General features: G+C 48.3%; 1 protein-coding gene across 1 annotated transcript in view; it reads left to right on the plus strand.

Annotated features, from left to right (window-relative positions):
- Positions 1 to 3,109: 3,109 nt before the first annotated feature.
- The window catches only part of SREBF2 (sterol regulatory element binding transcription factor 2), a 58,105-nt gene continuing 40,022 nt past the window's right edge, over positions 3,110 to 21,192 (plus strand). Inside the window, 2 exon segments of the mRNA XM_042993391.1 lie at positions 3,110 to 3,122; positions 3,125 to 3,493. Coding sequence (XP_042849325.1) covers positions 3,110 to 3,122; positions 3,125 to 3,493 — 382 coding nt within the window.

The raw sequence follows: 21,192 nt of genomic DNA on the forward strand, positions 1-21,192 counted from the left end.
ATGTCTTCACTGGTGTTTTCAGCATGGTCTAGGATGTTGTTCCTGTCTGCTGAGCTTCCTAGTTCAATCTCAGGCACCCCTGGAGAGTCTGGGAGCTAGCTCCCCTGTGTCCTCTGAGGCAGGATTTCTCAGCAGTGGCACTATTTACATTTAAGGCCAGATAGTTCTTTGTTGTGTATATGAGGATGGCTGACCTGTGTGTGTAGGAGATTTAGCAGCATTCTTAGCCTCTGCCTACCAGATGCTAGTAGCAGTCTCCAGACATTACCACATGACCCCCGGGGACAAAATCTCCTTGGTCCACAGCACTTGTCCCTCCTTATCCAAGCCCTACATCTTCCTCTGCTGTCCCCAGTCACTGCCCTCAGAGAGATGCTGTTGGAAGCTCCTTGAGATGATCCTTCCAGGCTTCTGGGCTGCTATGTTGTCCTGGTTCTCTGCCCTTAGTCTCAATCTGCTTTGTCTCTTCCTGATTCCTCTTTCCTTCCCCACCCCTTAAATGAAGAGTTTTAGCTTCGTCTCTCCTCTCTGCTCTTTTCTGCTTGGCACCTTTATCCTCTGAGACCCCAAAGCTGATGACACCTTCCCTCTTGCCACTGATAATCCTCAGTCCTTAGGTTTCAGCTTATCCAAAACCAAACTTGTAATTTCCCATCCCCAAGCCAGCCTGATCTTTGTGTCAAACCGTGGGGTACATGTTCTTGCGTAATGCTGGAGGAAGTGACAAATCCTGAAAGATTGGGGGAGGAGGGAGAAGGTGACAAGGCACTGCGAGCAGAGGCCTAAAAGGGGAGGCATCAAAGGCACTCAGTGAAAAAGCATGTGCAACATTCTCTCCTATGACCTGTAGTAGTTGCCCAGTCTGTGGTAGATCTCTGCATATATGGTTGTCTAGTCCCTCCCTTTCCAGATGAAGAACCCAGGTCCTGAGGAGTGACTTGTCTAAGACTGGTCCACTCTTGAGAGCCAGTCTCTGTTCTCCCAGCCAGGGCAAGGTGCCCACGGGGAGAGATGTTCAATTAGGTGGGATCCAGGGCCATAGGGACAATGCCAGTGTTTCGCTGGGTGCAGTGCAGCCACATTTTTTCTGCAGTTTCTCCTGAGCCTTCATTTGTGCTCCCTCAGGCCACTTTGTTAGGCCCCACCGCTTCTAGGCAGATCCAGTAGGGAGTTGTGGGGACAGCGCAGAGTGGGAGGTACTGTGCCCGGCCTGCTGCTTAGGTTGCCCTCTGCAGGGCGATACTCGGGCTTTGGGTTGGGAGACCACTGGACCAAACTGAGGTATGGTAGTCGGAGACAGTCACCCCTCAGTGGGGGGAGCCCTGTGAGAGGTGCAGTCCAAGGTGGCACTGCCCAACTCCATGCCTGATCCAGGGCAGGGCATCAGGGTTTAGTTTTCTGTTTCAGGGTGACACTGGTAGGTGTAGTCTGCGTATAAACTCTTCTGCATGTAAACAATGAAGAAACAATCTTGTCCTTTTTTCCCCCCAAAATAAGTCACTTTTTTCTTATGTTATACATGTTCATTATAAGAAGTAATTTAAACAATACTGAAACACCAAGAAGAAAATAAAATTCACCCTAAGTCCAACCACTCCCATAATCATGACTGACAACTCAGCTGTTGGGCCTTCCAGCCTTTTGCCCTTCATGTGAGCACATAGATCCCTATTTTTTCAATTGCAGTAGCTGCTTTGTACGGGCACATACTATATGCCAGGCCTTATGCCAAGGGCTGGCTGCTGGCAACTCCTCCTGCCTCAGGGCCTTTGTCTGTATCATCTGTTCCCCTGGCTACACTAGACATGATTCCTCAAAATTTTAGGTTTCATCTTAAATGTCAGCGTCCTTTAACTGACAACCTAAGTTAGGTCCTTTGTTAGTTTCATCACCCCCTTTACTCTCCATTGATTACCTGTACCTTACCTGCTTTCTATTTTTGTTTAATGTCTGTTCTCTTCACTAGACTGGAAGCTCTGAGAGGGCAGGAACTGCCTTTTTTTGCCTGTCAGAAATGTTCAATAAATGTTGTCAAGTGAATGTGCACATGATCTCTAATCTTCAAAACTGAGAGGACACTTTTCCCTGCATTTTAGAGATGACAAAATGGGAGGCTTAGAGCAGTTAGGCCAAGGTCACACTGCATAGTGGATCCATATGTCTGCCTCCACACAGGCTACTACGTGCTCTCCTCTTTACCTCAAAAGCGACAGCTCTGTTAACATACTTTTCCTTTTTAACAATATATTGTCAGAGCATTTGTCAATAGGCATTTATGCACATGACCTTTAATGATATTTCATTCCATTGTGTGGATGTAATTTATTCATCCAGTCCTTTATTGGGCTTCCCAATATTTGCCCCAGTTACATCTCTGAACTTACATATTTGCGCACTTTGAGCACTCATAACTTTTATTCCATAGGATAAATTCCTACTGGTCTGCACATTTGTTTACATGGAGACCAGCTGCAAGGTGGGGCAGTGGGAACTTGTGGGCGGGCTGCACGTCAGAATCCCTGCTTCACGGCCAAAACGCTCAAGCCTGGGTCACACCTTAGGAGGCCTGTGGTGGGTCTCGGGCTCTAGCATTGCTTTAAAAGTCTGCAGGAGGTTCGGAGGGACCCAGGGTGAGACCGTCGGAGTAAAGCGCTTGGTCGCGGCAGGTGCAAAGGCACAGAGGTTGTAAAATGCACTCTGCACTTGGGACAGTTCACGGCCCACGGCGAACCTCCATTTCCGCCTTTGCAAGGGGCTTGCTAGGAACGCGACTTGAATGATCGAGACTCCTCCGGGCCCCAGTGCTGGGGGCCAGGTTTGATTCTACCCGCTCTCCTAGGCAGGCTGGGCGGGAGAGCAGCTGGGAAGATGACGTAATGTGCTCATTGCGCGCTCCGGGGGCGACCCGCAAGCGGGGGCGGAGGGTGTTAACCCTTCCACCCCCAGCCGGTGGATGGACTAGCTTGCAGAGGCAGATCCACCTGAAAATGGAGCGGCGCCTTTAAACAAGGGGAGTAAGGTTGGGCTGAGGACCCGGAGCCTTCACTTCGCATTTGCTACGAGCCCTCGCGGGGCGGGGCCTCGCTATGCAAATCTGAGCTGCTGATCGATGACGCGCCATCACCCCACGCGCCGCTTCGCGCGCTGATTGGCCACGACGAGCCTGGTCCCATTGACAACAAACAAGGGGGCGCGCGGCCTGGAGGCGGGGCCGCAGAGGGCGCGGGTTGGGGCGGGGGAATCCCGCCCCGCCCCTCCCGCGCGGCGCAAACATGGCGGCGGCTGGCACCAGCCGGTGAGGCGGTACCGGGAGGGGGCTGTTGGGTGTCATGGGCGGTGGCGGCGGCACCGCCCCCGCGTCTCCCTGAGCGGGACGGTAGGGGGGCCTCCGCGCCGAGCCGGGCGATGGACGAGAGTGGCGAGCTGGGAGGTCTGGAGACCATGGAGACGCTCACAGAGCTGGGCGACGAGCTGACCCTGGGGGACATCGACGGTGAGTGGTAGGTGGGTGGGTGGGAGTGCGGGGGCGCGCGGGGAGGAAGGGGTTACGGCAGCGCGCGGGTGCGCGTGCGCCCACCCCCCGCAGCCCTGGCTCGCGCGGGAAGCATCGGCACGCGCGGTCGGCCCGGCGGAACCCAACCCTTCGGAGTGCTGCGGGTTTGGGTCCCCGCCCGGCCGCTCGGTTCTGCGGTGCCGCGTGTCCGGAAGCGGAGCGGGGGTCGTGGGGCCGAGGGCGCGGAGCTGGGGGCCTCGCGAGCGCCCTGCGGGAGCAGCCCGAGGAGAGCGCGCGGCCGCCGCCTCCCTCGCGCGCCTACACGCGCCGCGCCAGGTCCCGCTCTCTCGTTGCCCGCAGCTCCGCGTCGCACCTGTCACTCCCCGCCCGGCCGCGGGGGCGGCTTTGGGATTACCGAAACAGGGTCCCCAGGCTCCGCGCTCTCCTCTCTGGCCCTCCGGGGGGTGACTTGGCGGCCGGGTCACTTGGCGCTCTGGGAAACTTTGGGCAGGGAGCTCCTGCGGAAGCAAGTTGCTGATGAAAGCGAGCGGTGGCGGCAGAGTATGGACGCTTCTCTCCGGGATGGAGACTCGGGCGCTCCTGCTATCGCGCTGCAGAGGGAATTGAGCAGCAAGAATTTTGAGTTGTGGCCCTTCGGGGACAGGCTGGGGAGCGGGTAGCCTTTGTTCTGGCGACCTTAACAGCGGAGTGGAAGAGCTGGTAGGAGCCCAGGGATTCTCTCTTGCAATGCTCTCATTTTGTGACCATGGAAACCCAAAGTTTGGAGAAGGTCAGTTACTTGCCCAAGGTCTACCAGCTGGTTATAGAGCCCAGTTCCTGAGCCAGTGTCACTATAGCAGGCTTTCATCTGACACTTGGGAGTGAGGAGTCCAATGAATAGGTTAATAACCATAATAATAACTCTCAGTAGTTGGGCTCTTCTGATAGTCCCCAAATTCTTTATATTATTTCACTTATGCCTCCCTACAATCCCATGGTAGACAGAGGCCAGATGTTTACTTGTACAAGGTCACTAACCTTAAATTGTCCAGAACCCATGGTCTTAAGCAGTAACTCAAGTGCATTGTGCTCATGAGTTTTATAAAGTCCTGTCATGTCCAGGATTTCACTACAGTCTTGCCCGCAGAAACGACAGCTACATCCCTGTTGTACAGATGAAGAAACTGAGGCGCAGAGAATTCTCTTCTAGGGGAAGAGATAAGTGACAGCAGTTAATTGAAAAGAATGTTTCCCATTTTGCTTCTGTAACATTTAACTCCTTGGCTTGTCCTTGCCTTCTGTTTCTGGTCATCCTGGCAGTGAGCTAAGACCCTTAATTGAAGCCCCAAGTCTTCCCACAGATTTTCCCCCGAAGTGCTCCTAAATACGGAGATGTGTTAACAAACGGAGGAGAGAGGTTCTTGAACTTAAGAAGCACAGCTAACATGTTTTGAGCATGTATGTGCCAGACACTGTTAAGCACTCATACACATGAATGTTCTCAATCCTTAACAACAGTTTCATCAGGTAGAGACATCTGTTTTACTACTCTCATCCCCTTTCATAGATCCTGAAACAGAGGCTCAAGGTGGTTCATTAACTTACCCAAGGTTACCCAGCCAGTAAGAAGTATGCCTAAGGCTGCCTACCAGCAAGCTCACCAGAAGACATTCATGTGCATTTTGCCTTCTCATTCCATAACCAGTTCCTGTTTCTCTTAGTTTGTAATGTGTTCACTTATCTAATGGTCAAGTATTAACCTTTTCCCCGTAGATTTCTGAGTAAAATGTACATTCTGGAAACTTAGTGCAGTGGTTCAGTGGCTTCACGGGTCCCCATACCAGATTTGGGAAAAAGTGACTCCCTGCCTTCAGTTGGTCAACAAGTATTCAAGTGCCAGCTGTGGTTTCTGAGCTGTAGGGAACATGAAAGATAGGAAAGAAGATTTTATGGCCTCGTGGAGCCTAAGAGGAATAACAGTAAAACCGTAATGCTCAGTATAGAATAGCTTACAGTTGCTCAGAGCAATAAGTGAAAGTCAGCATTGAGGGAGCCGGTCAAGGCTGGCATACCAGGAAGACCACTCCAAGGAGGTGGACTTTGACCGGGTTTTGGAGCACAAGAAGGGTTGGGCAGGCTGAAGGCCAGTGGTCTGCAGTTACAAATATTCCTGAATTCTTATGCATCCGTTCCCCCTCCAGAAGTTCAGCTCCCTGAGTGCCAGGTCCTTCTGTTTCCTTCATGCTGTATTTCTAGCACTTAGAATAAGTATTTGTGGACTACCTGAATGAATCTAGTGACCTTGGGCTGGGCAGGATTCTAAGTTGTACTAGACACAGCCTTTGGGGTTGGGTTAGATCAGGGGTAACCTGCCCCGTTGTTTCCAGAGCCAGTCAGGTAAGGAAGAAGAGACCATGAGAATGAATAAATATACTTTATGTGTGTGTGTTGGGGGGTGGTGTGCAGTTTGCATAGCTTGCAGCCTGGGGATTTCATGTCTGCCTCCTGGAAGACCAGTTGGGCAAGGTCCTTCCCTGGGCAACCTCATCTGTGCTGTAATCTATGAGTGCCCTTCAAACATGTGAGTCCATGGAGGCCACATCCATTCATTTGTTCAGCACATGTCTTGAGTGGCTCCTAAGTACCCCCACGATGGACAGAGTGTTGAGGATAGCTTTGAACAAGACATCCACGTTCTCTTCCCTCTCAGTGAACTTAAATTCTTGAGGGAAGAAACACAAGAAGAACAAATCACTTAAATGAATAGCTCTGGCAGGACACGTGAAGAAAATAACACGGGTTCATGTTATACAGAATGACTAGGGCAGACTAATTCAGGTGAGGGAGGCCTCTTGGCAAAGGGATCTGCCATCTCTTTTTCAGGAGGTACCCAAGTCAGGATTTTTATGTGAAATGTCCACATTTTTAAATGGTGGCTCCAAGTGGTTGGTTGTTTTTTTTAAAGAAACATACTGTAGGCCCAACAAAGCATGATATGTCAGTTGGTCTCCAGGGCCCCCGTTCCACCGCAGGATGATCTGCTGTCCCAGGCCTCCGGTCCTCTGATGATAGAGTATCTAGGGCACTTTCTTTTATGGTGGATAGCCGCGTCATGAGAAAGCGCCTCACGTGTTGTAATAAACCAGGTCTTCTGCAAAGGCAGAGAGGGGAGAGATTTTTCCACCGGGATCAGGAAAGGCACGATGACAGAGGTGTCCTTCCCATAAGACCCAAAAGGGTGGGTGGCAGAATCATGACCATCACATGGCTGCTTTAGAGATCGAGGATTACTAGTGAGTTCTCGGACCACGCGGTGTGTATAAGGCCACGGTAGAAGATAAGGTCTGAAAGGTGTGTTGGAGCCAAACTGGGGGGTCTTCATACCTGATGCACATGTTTTGTGGAATGTGGAGAGGGACCTGCTGAGGATTTTGAACTAGGGAAATGACGCACCAATCACAGGTTTTAAGAGAATTCAACTGTGGTGATGGGCAAGGAGGATTGGAGTCAGGGAGCCCAGTTTAGGAGGGAATTGCAGCTATTCGGGCGTGAGGTGATAATACTAAGGGGGTGATGGGGTTTGGATAGGAAGTGGCCATTGTGCAAGATGGTGGACATAACAGGCTGGGGCCTCAGTGAAGACCTTGCCCTGAAGGCAGAGTAGAGGTGGAATTCTATGATCCCATCAGGGCTTTGATCCTCCGCATTGAGATAGTTCAGAAGCCAGCAGGAAGAGCTGGCTTGGGGAGATGATAAACATTTGTCTTAAATGTGCAGTGGTTGAGGTGCTGGTGGGCGGGAGGTCATCCACTAGGAAATCAGGGCCAGTTACCCAGGAAAAGGTCAAAGCTGGGGATGGAGATTGAAGAGTAGTCACTGTGGAGTTGAGGCTAGAGGTGAGAGAAGATAGAACTGGGAAGTCAGGTCAGGTGAGGAAAGTGTGATAGAAAACTGAAGGAAGGTGAACTTTTCAAGGAGTGGTTAGTGGATGCCAGGGATCATGCTGCAGAGGACAGCAGGGATGACGAGGCCATGAAAGGAGTCATGGGGTTTGGCAGTTGGGAGGTCGGCCTTTGACAGAGAAGTCAGATGAAGGGGTCCAAGTCTAGATGAGCCAAAAAGAGGTCGGGAGTGAGTGGATGATGGCAAGTAGAGGCAGCTGTTTTCTTTGGAGAAGGGTCAAGAAACTTTTCAGTGAGCTATTTTACTTTTTGTCCTTGTGGATCGGTCTGTTCTGAACACTTCACAGAAATGGAATATGTGGCCTCCTTCCCTTAGCATGGCTTTAAGGTTCATCAGTGTTGCAGCAGAGTGTTCCCTTGTGTGGATACATCATGTTTTATTTGTCCATTCATCAGTTGACCAACATTTAGGCTGTTTCTACTTTTGAACTGTTATAAATGAAGCTGCTGTGAACATTTGTGTGCAGGAGTTTGTCTGGACATAGCCTTTTGTTTCTCGTGTGTAGATCCCCTACCTTTTTTTTTATTTAAAAAAATTTTTTTTTGTTTTTAACATTTATTCACCTTTGAGAGACAGAGAGAGACAGAGCGTGAGCAGGGGAGGGACAGAGAGAGAGGGAGATACAGAATCAGAAGCAGGCTCCAGGCTCTGAGCTGTCAGCACAGAGCCCGGCGCGGGGCTTGAACCCATGAACGGGGAGACCATGACCTGAGCCAAAGTCGGACACTTAACCGACTGAGCCACCCTGGCGCCCCGATCCTCTACGTTTTTTTGTTGCTGTTTGTATTTTTCCTAGACCCTGTAATAGTACCGGTTATTCACTTGCTTAACTTTCTGTGTTCTCTCAATGAATTCTGCCCTAGTTCTTGTGACAGCAACTCTCAATATGAAGTCAGCTCCTTTTACCCCCTTGTCGCTCCCTCTTTTTTGCCCCATCTGATGTTTGTCTAGCTCCGCTGTCCCGCACTTATCCTGGGATTACCTTAGTCATCACCCTGGGGAGTGATAATTGAAGCCACTGTTCCCTAGGAGGTATTTTCTCACTCCCTCATTTTGATGGAGCACATCCTCCAGCAGCTTCTTCAGAAAGAGTACATTAGAAGTAAATTTAGGGTGGGGGCGGGGGGCCTTGTCTGTCTTACAATATCTTTGTTCTGACCTCATGTCAATTTGGTAGTTGGGATGAGTTTGGAATTTTAGGTTGGACCTCATTTTATATCAGAAGTTTGATGGGGCTCCTAGGTGACTCGTCAGTTAAGCGTCTGTCTTCAGCTCGGTTCACGAGTGTGAGCCTCTCCCCTGGCTCTCTGCTGTCAGCTCAGAGCCTGGAGGCTGCTTCAGATTCTGTCTCCCTCTCTCTCTGCCCCTCCCCAGCTCGCACTTGGTCAGTCTCTCTCTCCCTCTCTCTCTCTCTCTCTCTCTCTCTCTCAAAAATAAAAACATTAAAAGAAATGAAAAAAGAAAAAGTTTCAAGGCATCGCCCAATCGTCTTCTAGCTTCTGCTCATTGAGATCTGATACCAATTGATTCCCGATCCTTCATGTGCCAGCTGTTTTCTCCTCTGGAAGTTTGTAGGGTCTTTATCCTGGGTGTTCTGAATTCCATGGCAGTACACACTGATGTGACTGAACTGTCAGTCGCTGTCTCTACTTCGTGGGCTCGGGTGGGGGTGGGGGTGGGGCTCACTGTGTCAGATACCCGCATTCACGCTGTCCTCCTGCTGGTAGCCCACGCGGTGCCCCAGCCTGCGGAACTTCCTTCCCGTTCTGGAGCCTTTGGGTGGCACTGCCTTGTCCTCGGCTGTCTTCTCCCTGCGGTCAGCTCCATCTTTGAAAGAGACCCCGACACCAGCCGGCAGTGAAGGGGTACTCTTGCAGAGGTGTTGTGTGAGCCCCCGGCCAGGGTGTCCGCGTCTGGTGGGGAGTTTGGCGTGGCCAACCGGGTGAGCCAGGGGTGAGTGTTGGGAGGGTGTGGCCAACACCCCACTGGGAGGTGAGGAGAGGTGTGGAAACCAAACACGTTTCTCTGGTGAGTCATACTTGGGGAAACTGCTCAGTGAGGTAAAGCACAGATCTACTTTTCTACCCCTGTGTATAGCTTTTTCAAGACAAACTTTGTTTTGACACTTGAGTATACATCACTGTGGTTAATGTCTGGGTTGAAAGTACAGCTGTTGCTCACAGCTTATTTATTTTCTACCCGGTTTTAGCTCCTGATCTGCTCTCATCCAGTTCCATTTCCTGGGATATAAAGTTTTCCGGGGTCGCTCGCTCGAGCCACTGAACCAGTCTCCTTGGGTTTCTCCTCCCTCCCGGGTGTGTTTGGCTTTGCCCTTGACAAACACTCTCACTCACACCCTTCGGCCTAATGTTCACTGAACAGTCTTTTCTGTTGTTCTCCTACTCAGCTCATGTATTGGCATTTTTTAAAAATATATTTTTGTATTTGTCTCCACTGGATCTCTTCTGTCCTCCATTTCATAGTTGAAAAAGTTCTTAAAAAACTTTATTCAAAAAAGCGCGTTCTGATGATCAAATCGTCTCTCTGTATCTCCTGGATGCTGTCTGAGCTTGATTAACACGTGCACGAATTGTTACAACATTTTCACTGACAGGTTGCTAGATGTTGAAACAGTTGAGCTTTAATAGACGGATGATCCCGCCTAACCCCCCACCCTTCACCCCCCACCCCCCTGCACTGGCAGGCCCTTGCATATCCATGTCCCTGCAGGACAATAAATACCATTGTCCTGAACACGACGAGCAAGTCACTCTGGAGTCAGTTCATTGGTGTGTATTTCCCAAAGAGAGCTCCGCGACACAAGGGGTGACGGCTCCTTCACCCTGCCAGCCGTAGCCCTTCTAATGTTTGAAACTCTCCAGTTGCTGTAAATTACTGTGATTACTGTGGTGATTGGGACTTAACCACTTGGAAAATATCTTTATTTTTTTGAAAAGGCAATACATTCGTGTGGCAAAATTAAAAAATGTGAGAAAGGACTGTGAAGAGTCGTGTCCCTGCCCTGCTCCCATTTGCTTAGCACCCACCAGCCCCGCCTCCTCGCAAGTAATTCATTCTTAAGTTTCTTTACCTTCTTCAAAACTTCCTTAATGCAAATATAAGCAGATAAGCATGGCTTTTAATATTTGCTCCCCTTTTTATCCCTACACAGATAGGGAGCATGCTACAAGCTCTGTTCTGCACCTTGCCTTTGTTGTTTTTCTTTTTTTTTTTCACTTAACTACGTATATCAGAGATCTTTCCAGTCTTCAGGGCTGCATGGTTTTCCATTGCACAGATGTACTGCTGTGCTTTCATTCATCCAGTCCTTTTCTGATGGACGTTTCAGGGTGCTTCCAGTCCTACTATTAAAGACAATGCTGTGGTGACTAGCTTTGTACACTCGTCATTTTCACACACGTGTGGGTGTAAGCGCGGGATAAAGGGCCAGAAGCGGGATTGCTGGGTGGGAGTGGGGCTGGTGATGATCTCCATCACAGATGCCACAAGAGTCAAATGATGGGGAACATATAAAAGGAAGGGGCAGGAACTAACATTCTGTTCTGGCTCCACACGTTTGTGGTTTTGAGAGACCCCGTGAAACTGCTGTCCACAGAAGATGTGCCAGTGTATGCCCGCCACGGTGTGTAGGAGAGCGCCTGTGCCTGTCAGCTTCCCGGCGGAGTCTGGACTCTGGTCCCTTTATTCTGCCTGACTTTGCCACACGGGTGCCAGTTTAGAGCTCACGCCATCCCTTCTCCCTCCCCCCATAATATACAGACCCCTCCGTCCTGGCCTCCCAGTGCCTCACTTTTCTGTATTCAGGACCACTGGACAGTGAGTAGCGACCAGCTTTCTGAACGATCCCTTCCTCTGCCTCAGATGTTCCCTTCGCTTGCCTGGTACACTCGTGGTTCAGACTGGCTGACACCTCTGCTTCTTCCATCTCGTTTGCTTGCTCTCTCTACTTTTCAAATTGCCCCTTAATGTACAGCAGTTCCTTATTTTCGGCTCTCTGCTTTGGGGGACTTGAAAACTGGTTTCTTGTTTTAGGTGGTTCCATTGGGACTTTCTTCTCTGCCTGCGTTCTCTTTCATGTAGTTTCTTGGCGGCAGCCCTTGCCGCCCCCGAAATTTCAGTGCGTCCTCTCTGAAAAAATTTTGGGGGCTTTCCATTACTATAAGTGGTGTTCTGGAAGTTGCTTCCTTTCACCGTAATTCTCTTACGGCTACTTTTCACCCAAATCGGCAGGCATTTTAGGAAGTACCCTTTGTTAAGAATAGTTGTCTTCATAATACCTTCCTTTGAACCTTAAGTCATTGGTGTTCCCTAGGAGAATGTGATTCATCTTTTTCTTTATTAGTTATTGACTGTCCCTGCAGTCGCCTCTATTTTTCCATCCGTCACCAGGTTTTGAAATCACTGTGTCTGCAGCACCAGCTGTGGGCCCAGCAGCGTCTAGTCAGACCTGCAGTTCGGACCTTTACCTAGGGCCTGTGTTGAGCTGGGCTTTGGATACCGTGCTGGCAGGGTAAGCGAGGACCCTGCCCTCACACAGTGTGTATGGCCCTTTACCTGTGTTGTCTTCTAAAACATTGTTGCCTTAAAAAAATTTTTTTATGTTTATTTTTGAGAGAGAGACACAGAGCGTGAGCAGGGGAGGGGCAGAGAGAGAGACACACACACAGAATCTGAAGCAGGCTCCAGGCTCTGAGCTGTCAGCACAGAGTCCCATGTGGGGCTTGAACTCACGAAGTGTGCGATCATGACCTGAGCCGAAGTCGGACACCCAACCGACCGAGCCACCCAAGCACCCCAAAATGTTGTTGCTTTTAATCCTGTCTCCTGATTCTGTGGAATGTACAGATGAGAAACCGAGGCCCAGATCACACAACTCGTAAGTGGTAGAAAGGTGGCTTCAGTCCAGACGGGTCTAACTCCAAACCCCATGTACTTTCCTTGTGTCTTGTGCCAGCCACATCTCTGTCTGATGTGGCTTCCAAGTTGCAAACACAAGATGGTGTGTGGTGGGCTAAGGCCAGAGAGACCCGGGATCCTCTGCTCAGGTACACACTTGGTGACATGTGTTTACCAAGAGGGGTCTGCTCTGTGCTAGCGCTTCGAGTGACCTTCTCTGTGTCCTGCAGCACTTCTCTGAGCCTTCGTTTCTGCTCTGTGGTCACAGGACATCTATGTCACAGGTGCTCCAAGAATTAAGGGAGCCAAAGCACATAAAGGGAAGGAGGCAGGAACTGACATTCTCCTTTGACTCTATCTGAGAATGAATAAGGAAGTTCACTTTGCAAGTTGACTTTTAGGACCAAAGGGCCTTTTTTTAGAATACGATATTTTTTCCTTTCGTAAGGGCTTTTGGAGGTGTGGTGGGCGGGACACAAAGGACGAGTCACAGAGTGCAGGGTAAAGTGTTGCACGTCTGGACCACAGTATTCAAAGGTTAAACTTGGTTGACTTGATGGAATTTTTTAAAGAGTAGCTAGATCTCAGAGCCTGGGGCTCCAGGTAAGTCTCCCTGGGGAACCTCTGTTTAGAAACTAATCCTAAACCATTGACTGGTTTGGAAACTGGAAAAGCAGAGCTTTCTGAATTCCTTAGGTCTTTGGAATTGCTAATGAATACCTGTCTAAATGTCCCTTATAATCTGGCTGCTGCATCTGGCCTGTGAAACTGGTCTGTTGGGTTCAGAGTCTGGTTTGGACCAGTGATGAAATCCCGACTGCTGAACCAGATGCAGAGCTGCCTAAGCTGGCGTCTGCTCAGTTCAGGCCCTCTCTGTCCCACAGCAAAAGGGAAACCATGCTTCTTGCTAAGTGTGAAATTGATGGTGAAGCCTTATACTTCACAAAAGGCCTTCTGATACATTTGTCTCTCTAACAGTGCTGTGAGGTAGATGCTTCCTTTTTCTTCCCATTTTGCAGGTGAGACATTGAGACCGATAAAACAATTTGCCCAGGATTCCCCATGCTGATGGAGTCGGGAGTTGACTTTGGGCCTTCTAACGTGGGATCCCAGATACTTTTCTGCCCCATGGGAATGAGGTGGGGTGTGTCCTGACTCAGGAAGGCTGTCTAGGAACCCCTTCTGGTCAGAAGTTATTTTGAAAAAATTTAATACGGTTTTTAAAACGTGTTCAAACCAGTTCAGCATGAGTGAGTATCTATTATATGCCCAGCACAGCATTAGACTCTTGGGGTACTGGAGGTGAGTGAAACAGTCCCGACTTTCAGGGAGCTGACATCTAAACAACCAGACAATACAAAGTGAAATGCAACAGAGGCCATAACAGAGAAGCAAACTCCAAGTAGTGTTTTGAGCACTAAGGAAGGGAATTAGCAGTATCTTCACAGGGACTTTGACATTTGAGCTGAGATGTGAGGGAAGAATGAACAGAACTTTACAAGGGAAAAGTGTCATGATGTTCTTTTTGACAGAGTTGGACCAGACTTGGGAGTAATTTGGCACGTTCTGGGAACATGTGATTCACCGTGGGATCAAGGTTCTCAAACTGTAACGTGTCTAAGAACCCACCAGGGTGCACCTCTTGAGATCTGAGTGTGGGAAGTCTGGGATGGCACCCAGGAGGGACACCTAACTAGTGGAAAGGTGGATCAGAGGAATTTTCTTGTGGAGGTACCATATAAGCTGAGGTCTTCAGGCTAGATAAAGGGGCAGGAGAGAGGAGTCATATTCTAGGCCGAGGGAACAGCCTTTTGGAAAGGCATTTGGGTGTGTGGGTGATTTACAGACTACAATCTTGATAACTGTGTTTGTTATCTTTCTCAAACATGCTTTTGACCCGGTCCCTCCCTCTTGTGCTTCAGTGTGCTCTGTATCAGTCTGGAGGCTGGGTGGTGAGTCGCAGAAACTGCGTCTGGCTAGCCTGAACAGAAAAGGAGTTTATTGGAAGGACAGTGGTGCGCGGACTGACCGGAAAGCTGCAGAGCCCGACTTGGAAAATGGGCCCGAACCAAGGGAGGCTCAGGAGCTAAGGATAGCCTTAGGATAGCCTTAGGAGCTAAGGATAGCCCAGGGGCAACAGGGTTAGGACCCCACCGCTGCTGCTCTCCTGGGTCACTCCAGCAAGAGTCATGCTCCCGGTGCGGGTGTGCATGAATCAGGGCTGCCTGGTGGGAAGCCTCACCTGCCACCGAGACCACTCACGGGGGTTCTCCGAAAGGAAGAGCAGGGTGCTGATGGGAGGGTTGGGTTGAATGATGGACAAACAACGAAAGTGGCCAGTGTCCACTGCATTTTCTGTGCCTCTCCTTGCCTCCAAAATAAGATCCAATGCCTTATGGTGCCATTAAGGCCTTTTAGAACATGACTGTAAGCCGCTCCACTTCTCTACTCTGTTGCACGTTCTCTGCCCTTCAGCAGCTTGCAGGGCATTTCCTGGTGGTGTGGTGGTTTTTCTCAGCCTGTTCCCTCTGTCTGTCATGACCTTCCTTCTCTCTTAACTCCTAAAACTCTTCATCCACTGCCTGCCAGTGTGGATCAGTCCTTCCTCTACCCTCAGACAGCCTTTCCTTTCTTTTTTCTTTTTAAGTCTTTTTTATTCTTTAAGTAGGCTCCATGCCCAACGTGGGACCTGAACTCATGATCCCGAGACCAAGAGTCAGATGCTCCACCAACTGAGCCAGCCAGGCGCCCCCTCTGACGGCCCTCTCTTTGTGAGGCACTTGTCTGTTCTTACCCTTGTCACAGTGGAGGAGAGTTGGTTGGGTTTTCCCTTTGAGACGGGAAGGTGGGGAGGGAACCACACCCCTTTGGAATCCTTGCCCTGGGCTGGGACCCATGCTAGGTGCTCAGCATCCTCCAGCCCCCAGCAACATAGCACACGGTGTCTGTGGGTGCTGGGTGGGTGTTCATAGCACAACTTAATAATCTGCTTTGTGAGTATTTGTTTTGTCCTTAGTCTCAGGGAGGGCAGCGAGTGGAAGGATGGGATGGCGGGTTGTTGGGGTCTTTCACCTTTGCCTGACTGGTTTTAGAACCGAACAAGGTTGAGATCCCCGGCTGTGGAGACTGTGCCCCCAGGAGAGTCGGGAGGGTGGTTCAGCTTGCACCTGACTTTGTTGACACTCGGTTGGTTATCTGGCACCGTGAAGTGCGATGCCCTTGTCTTCTAGAACAGGACAATGCAGGATTGGTTCCTGGGAGTCTTGCTGTCCACATCTTGCTCACCTTTCAGTCTCTTGTTCCAGGAGAGTGAAAGAGCAGCGGTGCAGGGTGGGAGCAGGTGAAGACAGGAAATACAGGAAGACCTGAGATGACGCTCCTGCCCTTCCCAGGGGGGGGAAGTGGGCTCTCATTCATGAGTGAGGCACCCAACGAGCATCTGCCTGATGCCAGGGTCTGTTTGGTGACATCCATTCAATAATGGAGCCAAAGCATCTGTACAGTGTGGTGCCTGAGGCTTGACCTCAAAGTACAGCTCCACTACCTGCCGACTGGGTGACGTAGGACAAGTTCCTTAACCTCTCTGTGTCTCATTTTCGTTGTCAGTGCAGTGGAAACGATAATGGTATCCGCCTCAAAGTGTTGTGAGATGAATAGAGGAAACTATGCAAAGCGCTTAACGCAATTGCTGACGCACAGTAAGAGCTTAGTAAATGTTAACAATTACTGTACTATTTTTATTATTGCTACTACTGATTGCCTCAAGATTTTTCTTATTCTCAGAGTCTAGTCCTGACCTCTTTCTAAGAGCAGACATTGCAAAGTCCTAAATGGAAAAAGAGGGACAGCCTTTCAAATGTGGGGTGCCAACAATCTGATGCCTCTAACTTGCCTAAGGATTGGGAGGCCTAGGTTCACCGGCTGGGATCCAGGGTGGGGCTTTTGCATGGGTGGTGCGGCTGGCTGGCTTACTGACTGCAGCATTGTGAGGCCTGGGCCGTGAGGCGGGGCATCCACGATGAAGGACTTCCGGAGAGGAAGCCCCAAGGTGTGGTTGTTGGGGCAACTTCTGGTGCAGGGTGCTTGTGAAAAGAGCACAGTCTTTGGAAGAGGAAGAGGACGAGGTTCCTACCTCACTGCCGCTCGCTTGCCCACCTGCCTAAGACTGTGTGCAAAATCACCCCCTTTTTGGACTTGGACTTGTTTCTTCCTGTGTAACCACCACCATCACTTTTCAAGAACTTATGTGTCAGGCACTGTTCTAAGTACTTTACACGTATGGACTCTTTTTTAAAAGAGGACTTGAAACCACCACTTCACAGGGTAATTTGAAGATATATACCACACTATGTGTGAAAGTGCCAGCCAGGTGCTAAAAGCAAAAACAACTGGGAGACAGTGCTAATGAGGTTCTCTCAGTAAAAAACAAAAACAAAAAACATATTTAAACTTTGTGTATAAATGTATACTCACACACAAACAGGTAAATAGCAGTAAAAATCAACAACAACAAAGGCTTTTTAAGCAACATGCTATCTATACAGGTTCTTCTTGCATTGTGCACCTCTTTATCTTAACACTTGGTGCCTGGCCCTGGCAGATGTTTGCCCAGGGTTTCGCCATCAGAACATGTGCCTCTTTTGAAGCGTTTAGTTTTGTGTCTGGCGCATAGCAAACTCAGTTAATGTTTCTTGAATGCGTGTCTTAAAGGATGGGTCTTTACTGATTTAAAAAGACTGTTCTAGAAAGAGCATCTTGTCGAGGCGGAAAGTCTCATTTGGAGAATAATTTAATCATTTGGGTAGGAAGGTGTGCTCACAAACAAATAGCCAGGCAAAAATATCTCTCCCCTGTTCCCTCGGTGAGTCAGTTACATGCATGCTTACCCTGAGATTAACCTTCCATTAGCTTTGAACTTAATATTGGAAGTAATGAGATGGATTACATAAGCACCCCCCTCGACACCCCTTCCCCCAAATTCTCCTTACTTTATTGTCACTCCAGGTCTCTCTGCATCTTTCTCCCAAGTGGTGATGAGCATAACTGTAAAATCTAAGAAATGTTTGTCTTGTAGAGGAAAATAGCATAGAGGAGAAGTTCAGACCTAAATACAATCTCAGTTCAAATCTTGGTTCAGCCACTTTGTAGTTTATGGGGGGGGGGGGGGCTTGGACAAGTTATTTAATTTATTTGAACCTTATTTTCCACACTTATTAATAATACTGGTCTCAGGGTTTATATAAAGTACTAAGTATCAGTGTGATAGCTATTACTGTGTTGTCCACACAGAATCAATATGAAATGAATTTGATTTTAGTCATAACCACCTCTGTAATTTTTTTTTTAATTTTTTTTTTTTAACGTTTATTTATTTTTGAGACAGAGAGAGACAGAGCATGAACGGGGGAGGGTCAGAGAGAGAGAGACACAGAATCTGAAACAGGCTCCAGGCTCTGAGCTGTCAGCAAAGAGCCCGACGCGGGGCTCAAACTCACGGACCGCGAGATCATGACCTGAGCCGAAGTCGGCCGCTTAACCGACTGAGCCACCCAGGCGCCCCTGTAATTTTAAATAAAATGTAAATGTGATTTCCAGTTAGAAAATAAGTTTATTAGTTTTGTTTCAGAGTTATTTTTGCTTTTAAACATCAATAGCATGACCACTGACTTTTTTTCAGGGGTTAAACTAGAATCTAACCTGGAGATGACACCCTTTAGTGTTTGTTGTGTTAAAAAAAAAACAGTAACAACAACAACAACAAAAACAGGTGTCTGGTTGGCTCAGTTGGTTAAGCATCCAACTCTTGATTTTGGTTCAGGTCATGATCTCATGGTTGTGGGATCAAGCCCAATGTTGGGCTCTGTGCTGGGTGAGGAGACTGCTTGGAATTCTCTCTCTCTCTCTCTCTCTCTCTCTCTCTCTCTCTCTCTCTCTCTCTCTCCACCCCACCCCCCCCGTGTCTCTCCCCTCACCCTGTCCTCCCTCTGCCCCTTGTTCACTCGTTCTCTCTCTCTCAAAAAAAAATTATTGTTTAAAAATTTTAAAAACAACACTGAAAGAATCAAATACATTTTTATGTTCTAGATGTATGGACAGGAGTATATATGGACAGGAAAATAAATGTAAAATGTGTATATATCAGAGTTTGGATTATTCCCATACTTACAAGAAAATTAGCCTCAGGGAGATTTTTTTCCAAAGGCAGCACAGCAGTTACATTCACAGATTCATGGTTCGGTTTTGCTAATAGATAGCCAGGTCTTCTTCAGCCAGTACTCTTTGAACTTCTACTTGGGAATCCCTTTTCGGTTTGGCCTTCCGGTTAGTTCTTGGTTTAGCTTTTTTTTTATATTCTGCTTTTCTCCCTTAATATGATTCTTTGCCACACTTCCTTCACACAGTCTCCAGGAGGTGGCCTGTTTCCCAATGTGGACCATCTTTTAGAACCTCATATATAACCAGACCTTTTCTTTAATCAGTTTTCAGAAGATTTTCTTCATCAGTTGATGAAGTTATCCAAGTTTCTGTTTCAGCTATGCGGATATCCTCTCAAGTCGGAATTCAGCCCTGAGTTTGTGCTCAGAATGATACTTAATGCGTTCACAACGTTAGGGGGTTCTGGGGAAGCCAGCAGCCCCCTTGTACAAACCAGCATGAGCAGCCGCTGAGCCAGAGGGATTTCTCTTCCCAGAACATTGTTGGATGACTCACCGTTCCTTCTTTAATAAAGAGAAGGACCAAGTTCATCACCATGAGCTATAGAATAACCTGTCATGATTTGATCCTGACTCCTGCCCAGCCCGGTGCCCTGGCAGTTGTCCATTCTCTTCAGCAGCCCACTGTGCCAGCTCTGTGCCTCCAAGCCTTGGTTTCTGAAATTCCCTGGGCCTAGAATTCCCTTTGTGTGCCCAGCAGCCTTCGGTCCAGTTCCCACAAGAGGCCGTTCCACCTGCACCTTCCCTGTGTCCTCCTTGCTGCTGTGATTGTGAATTTTTTATCATCTCTCGAGGCCAGCACACAGTGGGTGCTCCACACGTTTTAATCCTTTCGCATTTACATACCCACTTCACCAAAAGTAGAAGCTTTGCAGAAATAGCAGATTTGTCCAGATTTCCCAGGATAACCTGAATTTCAGAAATATCTTGTCCCATTGTGAGGTGACATGTCCCTTCCAGTTTGGGTTCAGAAAGCATAAATGCCATTTTTACAGATCGCATGAAAGTTGCTTTGGGGAGCATTTCAGTGAATTGATGCCAGTGTTTTTAACTGCCAGAATGGTTAGTACTTGGAGGAGTTTAGGGGAGTGGAAGATTTTGTCCATGTGCTTGTGAAGCATAATCTATAAGAAAAGCATTAAAAAATATACGTTCCTGTATGTAATGTGGCAAGATAAAATTTTTTGAATATTAAAAACCTACTCTTAGCTAACATATCAGCACATATCAGAGATTTGTTAACATTATTAATGAGAAAACCATCAGGATGACAAAGCTGGATCAAAAGAGAATGTAAGAAACTGATATTTACATAGTTTTTACAAAAAAGGATGCAGGAATAAGATTGCAAGTTTAGATGCAGAACTGGTTAACGTCCTACAGGGCAATACAAACAAGGTTTATCTTTTTTACCAGAGAGAAATCATTCGCAATCTAACAATTTTCTACAAGTGAACATCTAACTTTACCTAATCTGTGATAAATAGCAGGTCAAAACAAGTTTGTTTTGGGGTGCCTGGGTGGCTCAGTCGGTTGAGCGACTGACTTCGGCTCAGGTCATGATCTCACGGTTTGAGAGTTCGAGCCCCGCATCGGGCTCTGTGCTGACGGCTCAGAGCCTGGAGCCTGCTTCTGATTCTGTGTCTCCCTCTCTCTCTGCCCCTCCCCCTCATGCTCTGTCTCTCTCTGTCTCAGAAATAAATAAATATTAAATAAAAAAAAAACAAGTTTGTTTCCACAGAGCATCGGATGACCTTTAGTAGGCACGGTAAGTACTATTACCTGTACTATGACTGTAAAGGGACACAGTATGATATATATATATATATCCACACACACACACTGCTTTGTTTTCAAGTTTTGGATAATTTTTCTTAAATCATAATTGGGTTCAAGAGCTCAAAGATGGCTGGGTCTGAGGTAGAGAAGAGTCCTTGTTGAAAGTCATTTAAGTGGTTTTGAAATGGAATTGTGGAATTCAGAAAGGAAGAGGGTGGTAAGGAGCAGAAGAGGTGTGCTATGGCAGTCACATTCAGGAAAGATCTCCTCCCCAACTCCCCTCCCCCCACAAAGGCATGTACGGATAAAAGGAGGGGGTATTTTTTCCCCCAGGTGGATGATGAGCAAAGGTGAGTGGGAAGTGAAATTCCTAGGAGTAGGAGGGAGCAATTGGCAGGAAGTTTTGAAACTTGTGTTTAAGAGATTTGATTTGATTTGAAAGACTGTTGGACCAACAAGATACTCACAGAAGACACTTGTCACTGGGTAGGAGGCTGTGGTTGAAATCAAGGCAGAGTATGGAAGTGAAGCAAAGAGATAACTGTGATACCATGAAAAGAGGCTTGCCGGGAGTTCATAGTAAACTTAGGGCAGAGGGAAGAAGAAGAAAGAACAGTTGAAGGGGGTGCTGAAGATCACTCTCCTGGTTGAAACTGAGAGCTGGCTCAGGTCTCCTGCTGTGTTGGACCAGAGAGTTCAGGACTGGCCAGCTGGGACTTTTTGAGGCTGCCCCTAACATCCAGCTGGGCAGATAGGAAGAGAGAGATATAGGGAGAGGAGACCAGAAGACCATTTGAGAATGACTTTGGCTTCCCTTTGTGCTTT

The sequence above is a fragment of the Panthera tigris genome, chromosome B4 (assembly GCF_018350195.1).
Source record: "Panthera tigris isolate Pti1 chromosome B4, P.tigris_Pti1_mat1.1, whole genome shotgun sequence".
Taxonomy (NCBI): Eukaryota; Metazoa; Chordata; class Mammalia; order Carnivora; family Felidae; genus Panthera; species Panthera tigris.